The sequence below is a fragment of the Psammomys obesus genome, unplaced genomic scaffold, assembly GCF_907164565.1.
Source record: "Psammomys obesus unplaced genomic scaffold, mPsaObe1.curated_primary_1811, whole genome shotgun sequence".
Taxonomy (NCBI): Eukaryota; Metazoa; Chordata; class Mammalia; order Rodentia; family Muridae; genus Psammomys; species Psammomys obesus.
The window spans coordinates 5,809,899-5,825,067 of NW_026585504.1; the positions used below are offsets into that span (position 1 = coordinate 5,809,899).

At 40.2% G+C, this 15,169-nt stretch overlaps 1 protein-coding gene across 1 annotated transcript in view; it reads left to right on the forward strand.

Annotated features, from left to right (window-relative positions):
- Dnaaf9 (dynein axonemal assembly factor 9) overlaps positions 1-15,169 on the forward strand; it is a 129,786-nt gene that overhangs the window by 14,558 nt on the left and 100,059 nt on the right. The window contains exons 2-7 of the mRNA XM_055610800.1: positions 1,471-1,550; positions 2,657-2,776; positions 8,370-8,494; positions 9,554-9,650; positions 10,484-10,590; positions 11,377-11,454. Of these exons, the coding sequence (XP_055466775.1) occupies positions 1,471-1,550; positions 2,657-2,776; positions 8,370-8,494; positions 9,554-9,650; positions 10,484-10,590; positions 11,377-11,454 (607 nt within the window). The remainder of the gene's footprint in view (positions 1-1,470; positions 1,551-2,656; positions 2,777-8,369; positions 8,495-9,553; positions 9,651-10,483; positions 10,591-11,376; positions 11,455-15,169) is intronic.

The window sequence follows — 15,169 nt, forward strand, 5'->3', positions numbered from 1 at the left end:
ACCCAGTGACTCTGGCCTCAGTGGGCACCTGTATGCATATATACATAATTAACATTTTTTAAAGGAAAAGAAAACTGAAAGCTAAAATTGCACAGAGAGCATGAGTATTTGTCTTTTTGGGCTTAGATCATCTCACTATGGTATTTTTCAGCTCCATCTGTTTTTCTGAAATTTTCATAATTTCATCTTTTTAGAGATGAATAAAATTCTGATGGATACATGTATTGAATTTTTATTATCTGTCAGTTGATGGACATCTAAGCTGATTTCATTTCCCAGCTGTTTTGACTAGACAGCAGTAAACATAGATGTGCAGGTATTTCTATTGTAGGATATGAAATCCTTTGCATATATGCTCAGGATAGCTAGACCATACAGTAGTTTTATTTTTAGCTTTTTGAGAAACCTCCACACATTGATTTTCATAGTATCTGCACCAGTTTATGCCTCTACTATACACATACCCCTCCCAGCTAGTAGATAGGGGTTACAGTTTCCCAATATCCTCATCAGCTCTTGTTGTCATTTTGTTTTCTTAATGATAGCCATTATGACTGGTAAAATGGAATCTCAAAGTAGTTGTAGTTGGCATCGCTAATGGTTAATGATACTGAACAGTTAAAAATGTTTATGGAGGTGAGGGAGTTAGACATGGAGGTGGCCAAGAAGGGTCAGGCTTGACCATGAAATGGGGTACTCATTTTGGGGGTAACAGAAGGAGTAAAGGGAGACTGAAAAGCAATAGAAATTATATTGTTTAAGAATATATGTCTCTGCTGGGTGGTAATGGTGCATGCCTTTAATCTCAGCACTCAGGAGGCAGAGACAAGCAGATCTCTGTGAGTTTGAGGCCATTGTGGTCTACAAAGCAAGTCCAGGACAGCCAAGGCTACACAGAGAAACCCTGTTGTGAAAAACCAATACACACACATACACACACACACACACACACAGAGAGAGAGAGAGAGAGAGAGAGAGAGAGAGAGAGAGAGAATGAATCTCCTCCTGGGTGCAAGGAATATCCCTTCCACCAAAGGAGTACAGCTATAGAAATAGTGTCCCCTTGCTGAGACTCTATAAGGCAGCCATGTGGACTAATTAGAACTTAGTATATTGAGGCCCTTATATTATTTTTTGTTTTTGTTTGTTGCTTTTGAAACAGACTGAAAAGGACTAAAATTAGGCTAAAGCAATGTAGAACCTTTTCTTTCACAATCTGCAGAAGTAAAAAGACATTGGAAAATCTTGGAATCAGTTTCTGATTAATTATGTCTGGGGCCTTGGTGCTATCCCTTACTCAGCCAAAGAGCCCCTGACAGTCCAGTTTATAATTGGTAGGAAGAGAAGGGCGTGGTTCTGATTAAAGAGACAGGTACCAATTTCCTCACCTAACAAAACCATTCCCCTTGATCGTACCTTTTCGGGACTCTCGCACTGCCGCACTCAGGAAACTCTGTTGTTCTGTTACAGCTGCAGCCGGCTCCGCCAGGTTCAAAGCATCCTGACACAGAGCAGCAAGTCGCAACCTGATGGGATTCTCTGCATCCTAGGTCAGTGCTTTCATAAGGTGGGACTCAGGCAGCGGCAGTCTGTAGCCCTGATCTCAGGAAGATACTCATAATACGTAAGGTGCATCGTAGGTTAGTGTCTTCTGGTATTCATTCCTGTGGCATCTGGATCTGTTTTAATGAGAGTGACTATTGAGAGGGATGACAGGAGATAAAGAGTGAATTCCTGCCACAACCCTTTCTTTTTAAAACCACATAGACAGCAACTGCTTGACCCTGATCCTTTCATCCTGCCAATAGCTGTAGTCCTGGGATGTCTAAGACAGGACTACAGTAAAGTAGTAAAGGCAGCGTCATTTAATTTCCTTCTGTCTCTGGTCCAGCCTTTTTAGACTAACTTTAGTGAGGGTCCTCTGCAGGAGCATATATCCCACACCACACCTTACAGTGCAATGCTATGCCTGGCGTCTGATGTTTGGGGGTGGGGGGGACTGCTTATTATTCAGTCCTCTTGTCCTCTTTTTCAAACTACCTTAACATGGTTTAATTTGGTAACATACATTTTTCATAAGGATCTTTTTGAGATGTATTCTTAGACTAACTGAAAGTATTCCAAGATCTTAGTAAAGCAATAGAAGACCGTATTTCTGGTTCTTTCTGCCCTTACAAATTGCTTTCTATAGGCCGAAGGTGGCACTGGAACATCAGAGGACCCAGGCTTGATTCCCAGGACCCACATGGTGACCCATAACCATCTGTAATTCCAATTCCAGGGGATCCAAGAGATCTCAGAGCGTGTTCTTCTGGCCTCCTTGGGTACCAGGCACACATGGTACACACATACTTGGAGGCTAAACTCCCATATATGTAAACTAAAAACTGAAAGAAAAAAAAAATGCTTTTCAGAATTACCAGCCTTAGTAATTCTTGTTGCTTAATTTTCCTACCTATGTCGATCTTGAGCTCTAAGGAAGGCGTCTTACGCCTCAGCCTGTTTGTCTCACAAAGGGGTGTTTATTTAGTTTTAGCGCAAAACTGGTTTGAGCTACTGCCTTTGGCCATCAAGGCTTTACTAAACAGGCAAATCCCTGGCTCTTATTCTATTCCACAGTATAGGACAGCTAGTCATAGCCTACTTTGCCTTGCAGGAATTGACAGCAGGTACAATGAAGGCTGCAGAGAGCTGGCAAATTACCTTCTGTTTGGTTTATACGGTCAGAATACCACTGATATTGAGAAAACGGGATTTTCTGAAGAAATTCTAGATGGTAAGTCTATATTGGCAAATGGTAAAAGAGAGTGGTTTATTTATTTGGATCCTTAATTCATGATCTTTTTGTAAAATATTGCTTTAATTTTATTGTATTGTGTGAGTGTTTTGTTTGCACGTATGTGAGTTACAGATGGTTGTGAGCCACCATTCAGGTGTTGGGGATCAAACCCAGGTCCTCTGGAAGAATAGCAAGTACTTTTAGCTGCTGAGTCATCTCAACAGCCCCAGTTCATTATATTTCGTTTCTGTTTCTGCTTTTGTGGTTTTTGTTGTTTGTTTGCTTGTTTGTTTGTTTGTTTGTTTGTTTTAAGACAGAGTCTCATATAGCTCCAACTGGTTTGAAATTCACTGTGTAGACCAGGCTGGCTTTGAACTCTGAGATCTACGTGGCTCTGCCTTCCTGTGCTGGGATTAAAGACATACACCCAGCATTCCATTTATGATCTTTTAACAGGAAAATATAATCATCCAAAGCACGAGTAAATTCCTGCCTTGTTTTCTTTTACTGTTTGAATGCTGTGTGGTACCCTAATTGGTCTTAAAATTGGTAACTCTCTGGCCTCACCCTCCCAAGTAGCTAGGATTATGCCAGTTATATTTTATCTTTTTAATAGTGAAAAATATTATTTTGGGCTGATAGAATTTTAGTAGATAGAATATTCCTATTGGTCATGCAGTGGACAACAGACTGTCAACAACAGTTTCCAGAATACGTTTACTGAGCAAATCATGTTTGAAACCAAAAGCAGACATCAGTGTTTGGCTTTATCTCTTGGCGGGGTACTAGTTTTTCTTACTATTGCCCATTGCTCCTTTTACTGAAGGTTCAGATTGTGTGCTGTTGCCAGTGAGAGCACTTTCAGCTTCGAGGCAAAGATGAGCTGCTCTTGTGAGGAAGATTTTATGTGCCTCTTTAGTTTAGGAACAAGGGCCTTTTGTCCTGCTGTCTTTGGGAATTGTGTTTTGTGTGACTTTAATACAATGCAGGCTTTCTGCCTGCAGTCTGCCTTCTCTGGCTTGGAGACACTGCATGTGTTGATGCTGCTGTGGGCTGTTGCCCAGGAGCTATCTCTGATATCATATACTTAGCATTATAAATTGTCTGCAAGATGAGTCAGGAGACATACAACAAACAAGTAAAACTGGACAAGAGACAAGATGCTTTTACAAGGCAGCTGGGGAGGCCATGAAAGCAAACATTTGATGTCAGATGATCTCAGTTGAGTATAGTGGTTCTCAGTTGGGGGTCATTTTTGTGCCTTAGGGGACATTTAGCAATGTCTGAAGATATATTTGATGGCCATGGCTCAGTCTGTGGTACTGCTGGCATCTAGTGGACACCAGGGATGCTGCTAAGCATCACGATATTCATAAGAAGTCCCAGTTACACAGTGAAGAATTATTTCAAACTCAGTAGTTCTGAGTTGTACAGTCTTTGAAAATTTTACCGTGGTAAAGTCCCAAGTACTATCCATATAGCTTAGTTAAAGCTATTCTTTTTATTTTGAATACAGAAAAAGAAGACTGAAATTACTTTCTGTTAGTGTCCTTTCTTCCTTTTCCGTCATTCTTTCCTCCTTCATCTTTCTTTCTGAGAAGGCGCTCTTACTTTGTACTCAAGTTCGCTTCCAATCCATGGCATTTCTCAGCCTGTTGCTAGGTCTGCATGCATGAGCCAGTACTGTCATCTTCAATTGTTCTTTTTCTTTTTAATTTTTGATATTATAATATGTTTTTCCTCTCCTTTCCTCTCTCTAAACCAGTGTTTCTCAACCTGTAAGTCACGATCCCTTTGGCAAACCTCTATCTCCAAAAATATTTACATTAAAATTCATAATGGTTGCAAAATAACAGTTATGAAATAGCAACGAAAATAATTTTATGTGTGGGGGTCACTACAACATGAGGAACTGTATTAAAGGGTCACAGCATTCGGAAGGTTGAGAACTATTGTTCTGAATCCTCTCTCATGCCCCTCCTCCTTCCTTCAATTTATGGCCTTTTTTTCTTTAATTATTATTACATGCATATACATATTTACATATATATATTCGTATATATAATCTTCTCATTCCATATAATGTTACTTGCATGTATGTTTCTATGGATGACCACTTTCACTGGACTACCAATTGGTGTGCTCTTCCCTGGGGAAAGATACCTCCCTGCTCCTGGCTTTTCAGTTGCCTGTAGTTTTTTATGTAGAATTGAGACTTCAAGGGCTTTAACCCATCCACTTTGATATGTCCATCGGTGGGGTCCTTGTCTTGTTCTGGTTGGGCCGTCATGTTGGGGAGACTTTATGAATGTAGCTTCTGACATTGTTAGGAGACACCATCAATTGTTTTTCAATTCACCTATTTGTTTGTTTCAGATTTTTATTTAATTTTTTTTTTGACCAGTAAAGATGTTCCAAGCCTTTAATCTCAGCACTTGGGAAGCAGAGGCAGGTAGATCCCTGTGAGTTTAAGGCTTATCTGGCCTACATAGTGAGTTCCAAGACAGGGCTAGGTAGAGACACCCTGCCTTGAATAAAATAAAATAAAATAAAAATAAATTTTCTTCCATGGGCCTGGAGAGATGGCTCAGTGGTTTAAAAGCATTGGCTCTTTTTCCAGAGGAAATAGATTCAGTTCCCTGCACCTTATACTTTGGTCCCAGGGGATCAGATGTTCTTTTCTGTCCTCCCTGCAGGCAGCAGACACACAAGTAATACACAGCCATATATGTAAGCAAAGCATCCATACAAATAAAATAAAATAAAATAAAAATCTCATCTTCCTTACGTGTAGTGGTTTGGGAAGAATGTATTTTGGAAGCTTGTTATTGCCACACGTTTCATTACAACCATGGTGGCAAGGGACATTTCAGTTCTAAAACAAAGGAGCAGGTTTAAATTCCCAAAGATGTGTGCTTTTCTCTGTCTTTATCCTTCATTTGACTCAGTGGGTATTTAACAAATAGGCATTTTACTCCAATTAATAAAGTTATTTTTAAATCCTTATAGTTAGAAAGCTGAGATCAGCAGATTTATGCTTCTAAGTTTTTTAGGGGTGGGGGATGGGGTTGAGGCAAGGCTTCCCCCTGTAGTCCTGGCTGTCCTGGAAATTGTTAGACCACACTGACATCAAACTCACAGGCATAAAACTCCAAGCTCTTCCTGCCTTCAAGTGCTGGGATTAATGGTGTGGGCCACCACAGCCAGCATGCTTCCACTTTTAACCTCGCTGTGAGTAGAAAAAGGCCAACATGAGATACGTATCTTTCAAAGACATTTTAAAAACATTTTACATAATTCTACATTCATTTCTTTGTTCTGCCAGTATACCTGGCCAGTGCAACCATCTCATGCCCTTTCCTCCTCTCTCTCTTCTCAGTTCTCCTGCTTCTCATTTGCCTGCTGCTGCTTTTTTTTTTTAATTTGTTTTTTGACACTTGCTCTCTCTATTTAAATCAGGGTGGCACCCTTAAACTTTTGCTAGGATCATAAGCGTATGCCATCATGCCCAGCTTGCTTCCTTTCCTTTTCCTTTTCCTTTTCCTCTCCTTTCCTTTCCTTTTCCTTTTCTTTTTCCATTCCTTTCCCTTTTCTCCCCTTCCCTCCCCTCCCCTTCCCTTCCCCTTCCCCTTCCCCATTTCCCTTCCCTTTCCTTTTTGTCCTTCCTTCCTGTCCTTTCCTTTTTTTTTTCTCCTTCCCTACCTACCTCTCCCTCCCTCCCTCCCTCCCTCCCTTCCTTTCTCTCTCTTTCTTCTTTCTTTCTTTCTTTCTTTCTTTCTTTCTTTCTTTCTTTCTTTCTTTCTTTCTTTCTTTCCTTTCTTTCTTTGCTTTCTTTCTTCTTCTCTCCTCCTTCTCCTTTTGAGATAGAGTCTCAGCTCTTATCTTGGAACTCACTATGTATGTAGACCATGCTGCCCTCAAACTCACAGAGATCTGCCTGCTTCTGCAGGCAGGTGTGATTAAAGTCACCACACCAGACCATATTTTCTTCTTTTATGTGATTGTTTACTCTGTTAAATACCAGAGTCCATTGAGAGCATGAAATGTGTGATTAGCTTTAGGAGTTGTTTTAATACATCTGTTTCGGATGGTAACTCTTCAAGGTTGTAAGTCAGTGCAGAGTATGTGGTGAGTGTTTATGCCCCTTCTTTTTCAGGTGTATAAAACTTCTTTAGCAGGTAGTCTACAGGTGATTGAGGCAAGGGCTCTGGGGGCTGTGGGAAATGAGGGTGCCCGATACAGAGACATGAGAGCAAGGCTCTTTTCTTCTCTTTGCAGTTTTCTTACTTCCAGCAATTCCTAGCTTTGTCTTGTTAGAGGGAGGCCTAGTGCCTCTGGCATCAGAGAAACCATTGAGTGAAGCTGTTTTTCTTTTGGATTATGACTGCTTTCATTTCCCACACTCAGGCTACTTTCATATTTCTGCTCCATTTCATTACCCCGTCTCATGGTTCTTGAATTTGCCTGGGTTTTCTTGTACCCTTGGGCTTTCTTTATTTACTTATCCATCAATGTTGATGGCTGTTCTAAATCTACAGTCTATTGGTCTATTTCCAGAAGCTTTTTTGGTTGCCTGTATTTCCTTCCTTCCAGCCTTTCCTGTGTAAAGAGTTCACTGAATACAGTAACCTCTAAGACTGGCAGGCAATGTCCAGACTCACAATTGCTTGGAACCAAATGAGCCTCTGGCCAAGAATTTTAGACACTGGTTTTAGTGTAGAGTCCCTGCCATAACTGGTGCTGTTTCTTGGTTCAGTGGCCATGTTATTTTCATGTGACACTCATCTCCTCATTCAAGTATATTGTAAAGCCAGGTATGATCATGCATGTCTGTAATCCCAGCACTTAGTAGGCAGAGGCCAGAGCATTGCTGCAAGGTCAAGGCTAGCCTGGTCTCAGAAAATTCCAGGTCATCCAGGGCTATATAGTCTAAAAAAGAAGCCAGGCCTGGTGGCAGAGTCCTAAAATCATAGCTGCTTGGGATGCTGAGGCAGGAGGATAATAAGTTCTAGGCCTCCCTTAGCTACATACTGAGTTTAAGGTCAGCTGAGGCAACTTAGTGAGACCCTGTCTTAAAATAAAAAAGTAAAATGGGTTGAGCATGGCAGAGTGCTTGCCCAGCATGTGCAAGCCCTAAGCTCCATCTTCAGTAATGCAACCACTCTGTCATCACTTAGTAAGTAAGTAGCATGGCCAAGAGTGGTACCACAACTCTGACTTTGTTGAACTTTGCAGTACACTGTTTCAGTAATTGAAGCATGCTCTTTTGACTTATTTTGGGCTTACACTGTCACATTTAGAAGGCCATCATGGGAGGAACATTGCAGAGGCAATAGAAAACCTTTACTGTCCACACCTGACTTTTGTTTAATTAAACAATTATCCACTTGGACTTTTGTTACATTGTTTCTGAAATGGCTATGTTTTGTTTTGGGGGGCTTGTTTGTTTGTTTTACTAGAAATGAACCCAGGGCCTGGCCATGCAAACCCTGAATTCCTGAATTACAAATTCATGCATTAAATGGGCAGAAGTTGTCTGAAGGAAAACCTTCTGACAATTTTGTGTTTTGCTTTTTTTTTTCTCTTCCAGATGTGATTATACTGATTAAATCAGATAGTGTCCATCTGTACTGTAATCCAGTCAACTATCGATATCTTTTGCCTTATGTGGCACATTGGAGAAACCTGCATTTCCACTGCATGACGGAAAATGAGGTGAGAAGACAGGAGAGGTACTTCATTCAGGAAAGTGTTGGTTTGGAACAGAAACCCCTTTAAAAAAATTACAGATCCATTGTCTGAGTATGCGTACATGGACCTTTCTGTGGTGAGGCTTTTGGGTGTTAACCTGAAGGAAACAGGGGAAGCTTTCACACTGGACTCCACCATCCTGCTCTTCCTCGCCTTCTTGGGTCTGCATCCTGTCTGTAGGATGAGTGCTGGGGGCGGGGGGGGGGGGGGAACTGCTACCCTTACAGGTGTTTCCAGCCTGCAGCCCTCAGGCCACAGCAGGCAAGAAGAGCTGGAAATATCACTCAGTGCAAAATTGTAGGCTTGTTTAAATAGTTATAGGATGGCTCTTAATTTATTTTCTATTTTATTTTTAGTTATTTTTGTTTGAGACAGGGTCTCACTATGTACCCTTGACTGGCCTGGAACTCAGATATCTGCCTCCCAAGTGCTGGGCTTAAGGGGACATTCCACTAGCCTAGAGATTATTATTCTGTTTAATCTAACTTGATTATGCAATTTTTGAGTGAGTATAAACTTCATAGATGACAGGGCTGGGTTACAGTGTCAAAAGACCTGACATGCCCACAAAGCTTACAATTTTCTTAAACTTTGGGACATTTATGTCTGGGTTTCTTGGTGTCTATTTCTATTTCCCTCTGGGTCTATTTTCATTTTGAAGAATATGACTAGAAAGAAAATTGGGATTTTTCTGCCTGTAATGTCATGGCAATTTCCACCTTGTATTGATTAATAACTTTTCTTTTCACGTGATTATTGGGGGCACTCGGAGGAACGGGTTTTCCCTCTCCCATTTAAGTCTTAGTCCATTTTGAGTTGGATTTTTGTTTATGAGATGAAGAAATGGAGACTATTTTGACGAGCAAATAGGATAGATTGTCTTTAGAAAGCTATCCTTCCCTAGTTGCATATAGTTCCTGATAAATGCTGTTTAAAACAGTTTCTGAGAATATGCAGAGATCGTATGGCACTTTGAATGCTTTATCTCATTAGAGTCTGTCTCCTTTTAATTTTTCTTTTTAGTATGAAGATGAGGAAGCAGCGGAAGAATTTAAGATTTCCAGCTTTGTGGACATGGTTCGAGACTGTAGTAGAATTGGTATTCCTTATAGCTCCCAAGGTGAGTATATGAGTTATAAACCCTTTGGAGTTCACATATCAGATATCCTGCATATCAGATATTTACATAATGATTCATAACAGCAGCAAAATTACAGTTATGAAGTAACAACAAAGTAATTCTATGTTTGGGGGTCACCATGACATGAGACACTGCATGAAAGGGTCACAGCATTAGGAAGTTGAGAACCACTGGCTTACAGGGAAATTTAATGTGGAATGTAGGGAGAAAATCAAGTTTATCAGTGCTAATATTGTAAAGGAAAAAAACCTGAGTATTGAAACTATTGTTACAAAAAGAACACCCGTTTTTGTTGTGTTTTGATACAGGGTCTCACTGTGTAGTCTCCCCTGGCTATGTAGACCAAGCTGGCCTCAAACAAAGAGATGCACCTGCCTCTGTCTCTTAGGTGCTGCTATTAAAAATAAATGCCATTACACTGGGCCCTAAAAAAATCTTTTTGATTTGGTAGTTTTTTCTTGAAGAATCTAATTGCCTCATTCTTCAGATAAAAGAGACAAATTTAGGGCTGTTAATAACAGACTTACTGAATGGTGCAAATAATTTGTAATAGAGTACTATTTACTTTTTTTTTTTTTTTTAAGAAAACCAAAATGTGAACATGTACTATGGAGAAATCTGAATTTATGTTACTTGCACGTGATTTTAATTTTTCTTGAATTTTACTTTATATTTCTGGTTTCATTATCTAACCCTCTTACCACCCTGGTAAATTTGTAAGAAATGAGGCCTGTTTAACCACATGAGATTGGTTTCAAACTGTTATGTCCAGGATAGCATTTGATGTGTGTTGTTATATGTGATTTCTCTAGGTCACTTACAGATATTTGACATGTTTGTGGTTGAAAAGTGGCCAATTGTACAAGCCTTTGCCCTTGAAGGCATTGGAGGAGATGGATTTTTTACCATGAAATATGAGGTATGTTTCATATGTGTAAAGACTAGTATGTTTGGTTTTTTTCACAAAATGAATGTTCATTAAAAAATAAAACCAAACAAAAATAACCACCAAAGCCAAAACAAACAAAACAAGATCTCACTGTGTAGTCTTGGCTGGCCTGGAACTCCTAGAGATCCATCTGCCTCTGCTTCCTAAGTGCTGGGATTAAGGGCATATGTCACCATGCCTGACTTTGAAAGAGATGGTGTGCGTACAATGTTTTTTATTTCTGTATTTATTGTATCTTGAAGATGACCAATAAATATCTGTTCAGAGAACTTAATGAGTGAGACTGTTAAAGTTTAGGATTGAATTGCTAATTCTAATACTCATATGATACAGATAGGCAGATCTATGAGGTTTATTTTTATTTTTTATTTTTATTTTTATCAGATCTATAAGTTTAAGGGCAGACAAGTTACACAGCAAGCCAGCCAAAGCTCATGCATGTGTAAACCTGTGTGTGCCATCATTGAATGTAATCAGATGATACATTAAAGATTCTGAAAATAATTTCCTGGAATGAGAAAGCACTTATTAATTTGTATAGGTTCAAATGTGATTAATAAAATGTTGTTTATTCTAATGGAATTAATAAAGCCTTGGTTTAATAATAATGAATACAGTTAACAAAATTAATAATTTATAAATAGCAATATAATAAATATAATTATATTTTTAGTTTATTATTATCAGAAGGGCAGAAGTACTTGACTGTCCTGGTGATTTGAGTTAATTATTTCAATGTTTTCTTCTTTGTTGCAGTTGCAGGATGTGAGTTTGAGTCTGTGGAATGTCTACAGCAGGATGGATCCTGTGTCTCTGGAGAATATGCTGTCAGAAGTAAGGAGCCAAAGCATTTTTAACATAATTATGTTACATTATCCTATTCAGTTACCCACTAAAGGTATTTAATTTGAAGAAAAGCAGGTCATATCTTAGTTTGCTTTAATCAAAGAGCCTTTTCCTAGATTGTGCTAGATGCCTGTAAGGGGAAAAACCTGGCAGAACCGAGGCTGCTTCTTCCACTCTTGGGGAAAAGGTAGGCCTCCTGCCTGCTGAGACAGCTAGTTTCACCTGAAGGCTTTATTGGTTGTTGCCCCTCCTACCAGAGGAGGGGTGTTATACTGGAGTTCAGTAAAATAATGTCTTCTGTAGCATGAAAAATTAAGATGACAAATTGCTTAAAGAGATCAAGGTTTGGAACAGAAGTGTCAAGCTTGTCCTATTGGCTAGGTAGTAATATCTTAACATCCTCCCTAGATCCCTTACAGCTGCTCAGCAATATCATTGTAGCACAAAAGCTATTCTAGACAGTCCTTAAGCTGGGTGTGTCTTTGTTTTACTGCAATTTTATTTACAAAAATGTGTCCTACCCTACAGGCATCAATTGTTATCTTGGTGTGGTGGTGCTTGCCTTAGATCCCAGCACTCTAGAAGCACAGGCTGGCATAGCTCTTGAGTTCAAGGCCAGCCACCCATATATAGTGATTTCCAGACCAGCCAGGACTATACAGTGAGACCCTGTCTCAAAAGAAATAAACAAAATCTTGTGATAAGGCCAATGAGATGATTTAGCAGGTAGGAAATCCAGAGGAGAGAACCAACCTCACAGAATTATCTAATCTGTAAAATAAATAAATGGTCATAGTTTACCAGAATTAGGTGAGATGTGTCCTGATTAGACTATATAATCATTTAGAATAGGGTAGAGTAGAATGTGTTTACTGTCTTATATAGATGTGTGTGTGTGTGTGTGTGTGTATGTGTGTGTGTGTGGAGAGAGAGAGAGAGCAGTAATTTAAGGAGGAGGAGGAGGAGGAATACCTAAGACTGATCTACTTGGAGGTTGCACAAAGAAAATTAGAATCTGTCTCTCTCCTCTGCACACTCCATCCCCGTTGTCTAGTATTGCCAGAAATTACATGATCATCTGGAAGTTTTGCTGCTTCTTACTTGCTCCCAACCATTTCTCCAGAGAGCTCCTGTGTGTTTGAGTGAGGAATAAGTTTAGAGGCCGCAATTTAGTTTTATTCTACCGTGAGTATTGTTTCTAGTTTCTTTGGGCAGAAGGAAATAAAAGCAAAAGGATAAGAAAAGAAAATAGATTATCTAAAAAATTGTATTTCCATAGAATAGCAGAAAGTAGCTGGGTGTGGTTGGTGTATGCCTTTAATCCCAGCACTTAGGGAAGCAGAGGCAGGAGGATCACTGTGAGTTGGAGGACAGCCTGATCTATAAAGGGAGCCTAGGACAGCCAAGGGTATACAGAAAAACCTGTCTTGAAAAAACAAAACAAAACAAACAAAAAAAAAAAAAAAGGAGGAAACAAAGTTACTTTATGTCCCAGAGGAACTTCCCCCAGAAGATCCCCCTGGACTAAAATATAGTTCTCTCTTCTCCTTGTCAAACACAAACAAAAATGTAGCAAGTGCTTTGACAGCCAGGAACAGATCAAAAAAGTAAGATTCAGGCTGGTTTGGATTTCTTCATTGTAAAATCTAAAAGCAACAACAAAAGAACAGTAAATCAGCACTTATAATAGCTCCCCCCCCCCCAAGTATAACTCCAGAATTTTATATTGTGAAATAGTAAACGTTTTGAACGTTGATTACTGACATGACTGTTTCCTAGGCTGTTAACACCATGTGAGTTCTGAGAATCAAGCTCTGGTCTTCTGAAAGAGCAGTCTATGCTCTAGCCATCTCTCTAGCCCCCCCCCCACCCCCAATTTTCTTATTTCTTTTCTTTTCTTTTTTAATGATGAAGAATTGAAGTTTCATTCAGGAGATTTTAATATAGATTTAAGCCTTCAGATTACTGGAAAGAAAGAGTCTTAGGAATAGAGTAAGTGTACAAAAGCATTAGGAGCTATGTTCCTGGAGACCAGGAAGAAGGTCAGATGTATGTTCCATAGTCATGCACCTATGCACATATATCATGCAACTATGGTTAGGGGTTAATAGATACTAAGGAAACTGAGTATTAGGAGTTGTTTATTATTATTATTATTATTTTACATATATGAGTGCCCTTTCTGCAGGTCACATGCCTGTCAGAAGAGGGCATCAGATCCCAGTTGTGAGCCACCATGTGGTTGCTGGGAATTGAACTCAGGATATCTGGACGAGTAGACAGGGCTCTTAACTGTTGAGCCATCTTTCCAGTATTAGGTTTTTACAATAATTATCAGGTAAACCCAAGAACTGAAAACAACTTACTAAATTTTAAACTTTCTTTTAGTTTTTAATGACGATAAAACTGAAATCAGGGTATCAAGAAGCAAAGTCAGGAAAATCTATTTATTAATACCTGAAATGGAACATTGTTTAGAAGAAAATTTCAAATGAAAATATGAAATGAAATACTAAGCAAGAAAGAACTGATTAAAAAGAAAGTAGAAGATCTACCAAGAAGCTTCAGCCTTTAATGACACTTGCCATGTAAGCCTAATGCTTAAGATAATAATCATCCCTACAGTGCACATCAAAGTGGAAAGAGAGAACCGACTCTGTTGGCCTTCCTGGTCAGGTGGGAAGGCATCCAGGTTAGGGAAGGGCATCCTGAGACACGGAGCCCAGGAACCACACAGCTCTGAGGTGGGACAGTGTCCCCCGAGCATCCTGAGACACGGAGCCCAGGAACCACACAGCTCTGGGAAGAGGTCTTCTCAGCAGAGACATTGCAGTTCCCAGGGGAGGGTTACTCCAACCCCTGAGGAGCTGAGGAGCTTTGGAGCCTGAGCCCCACTCTTTTTTTAAAATTTTTTTCTTCATAATTTATTCATTTTATATCCCAATTGAAGCCCCTTCCCTCAGCTCCTCTCAGTCCCACCCTTCCATCAACTTCCCCCCTATCGCCTTCCTCTAGTCCACTGAAAGGGGGAATTCTCTACTACCTGCCATCTGCCCATAGCTTGTTAAGTCTCATCAGGACTGCCTGGATCCTCTTCCTCCGAGGACTGGCAAGACTGCATCATCAGGGGCGAGTGATCAGAGAGCAGTCAACTGAGTTCATGATAGAGGCAGCCCCTGCTCCGCTCGCTCAGAGATCCACATGGAGAGTGAGCTGCCATTTGGCCACATCTGAACAGGGGGTCTAGGTCCTCTCCATATATGGTCCTCCAAGTTGGAGCATCAGTCTCTGCAGGACCCCCTGGGCTCAGATCTTTTAGTTTTGTTGGTCTCCTTGTGAGGCTCCTGTCCTCTCATGTCCCTCGATCCCTACACACCTCACTTCCTCCATAAGACTCCCTGTGTTCTCCTCAAAAAATTAGCTATGAGTCTCACATCTGCTTCAATCCCCTGTTGGGTGGAACCTCCGGTTTCCTCTCTTTCAACGCTTCTGGTGTCTATCCTGTATGTCATTCTAAATGAGATTTAAATATCCTCTCTATAGTCCCCCTTAGTGTTTAGCTTCTTTAGGTCTGTAGATGAGCCCCACTCTTTCTCCAACCTCTGCAGCTCCCAGGGGAGGCTTACCCCAACCCCTGATGAGCTGAGGAGCTGAGGGCCTCAGTCCCACTCTTTCTCCAGCCATTGCAGCTTTCAGGTAAGTT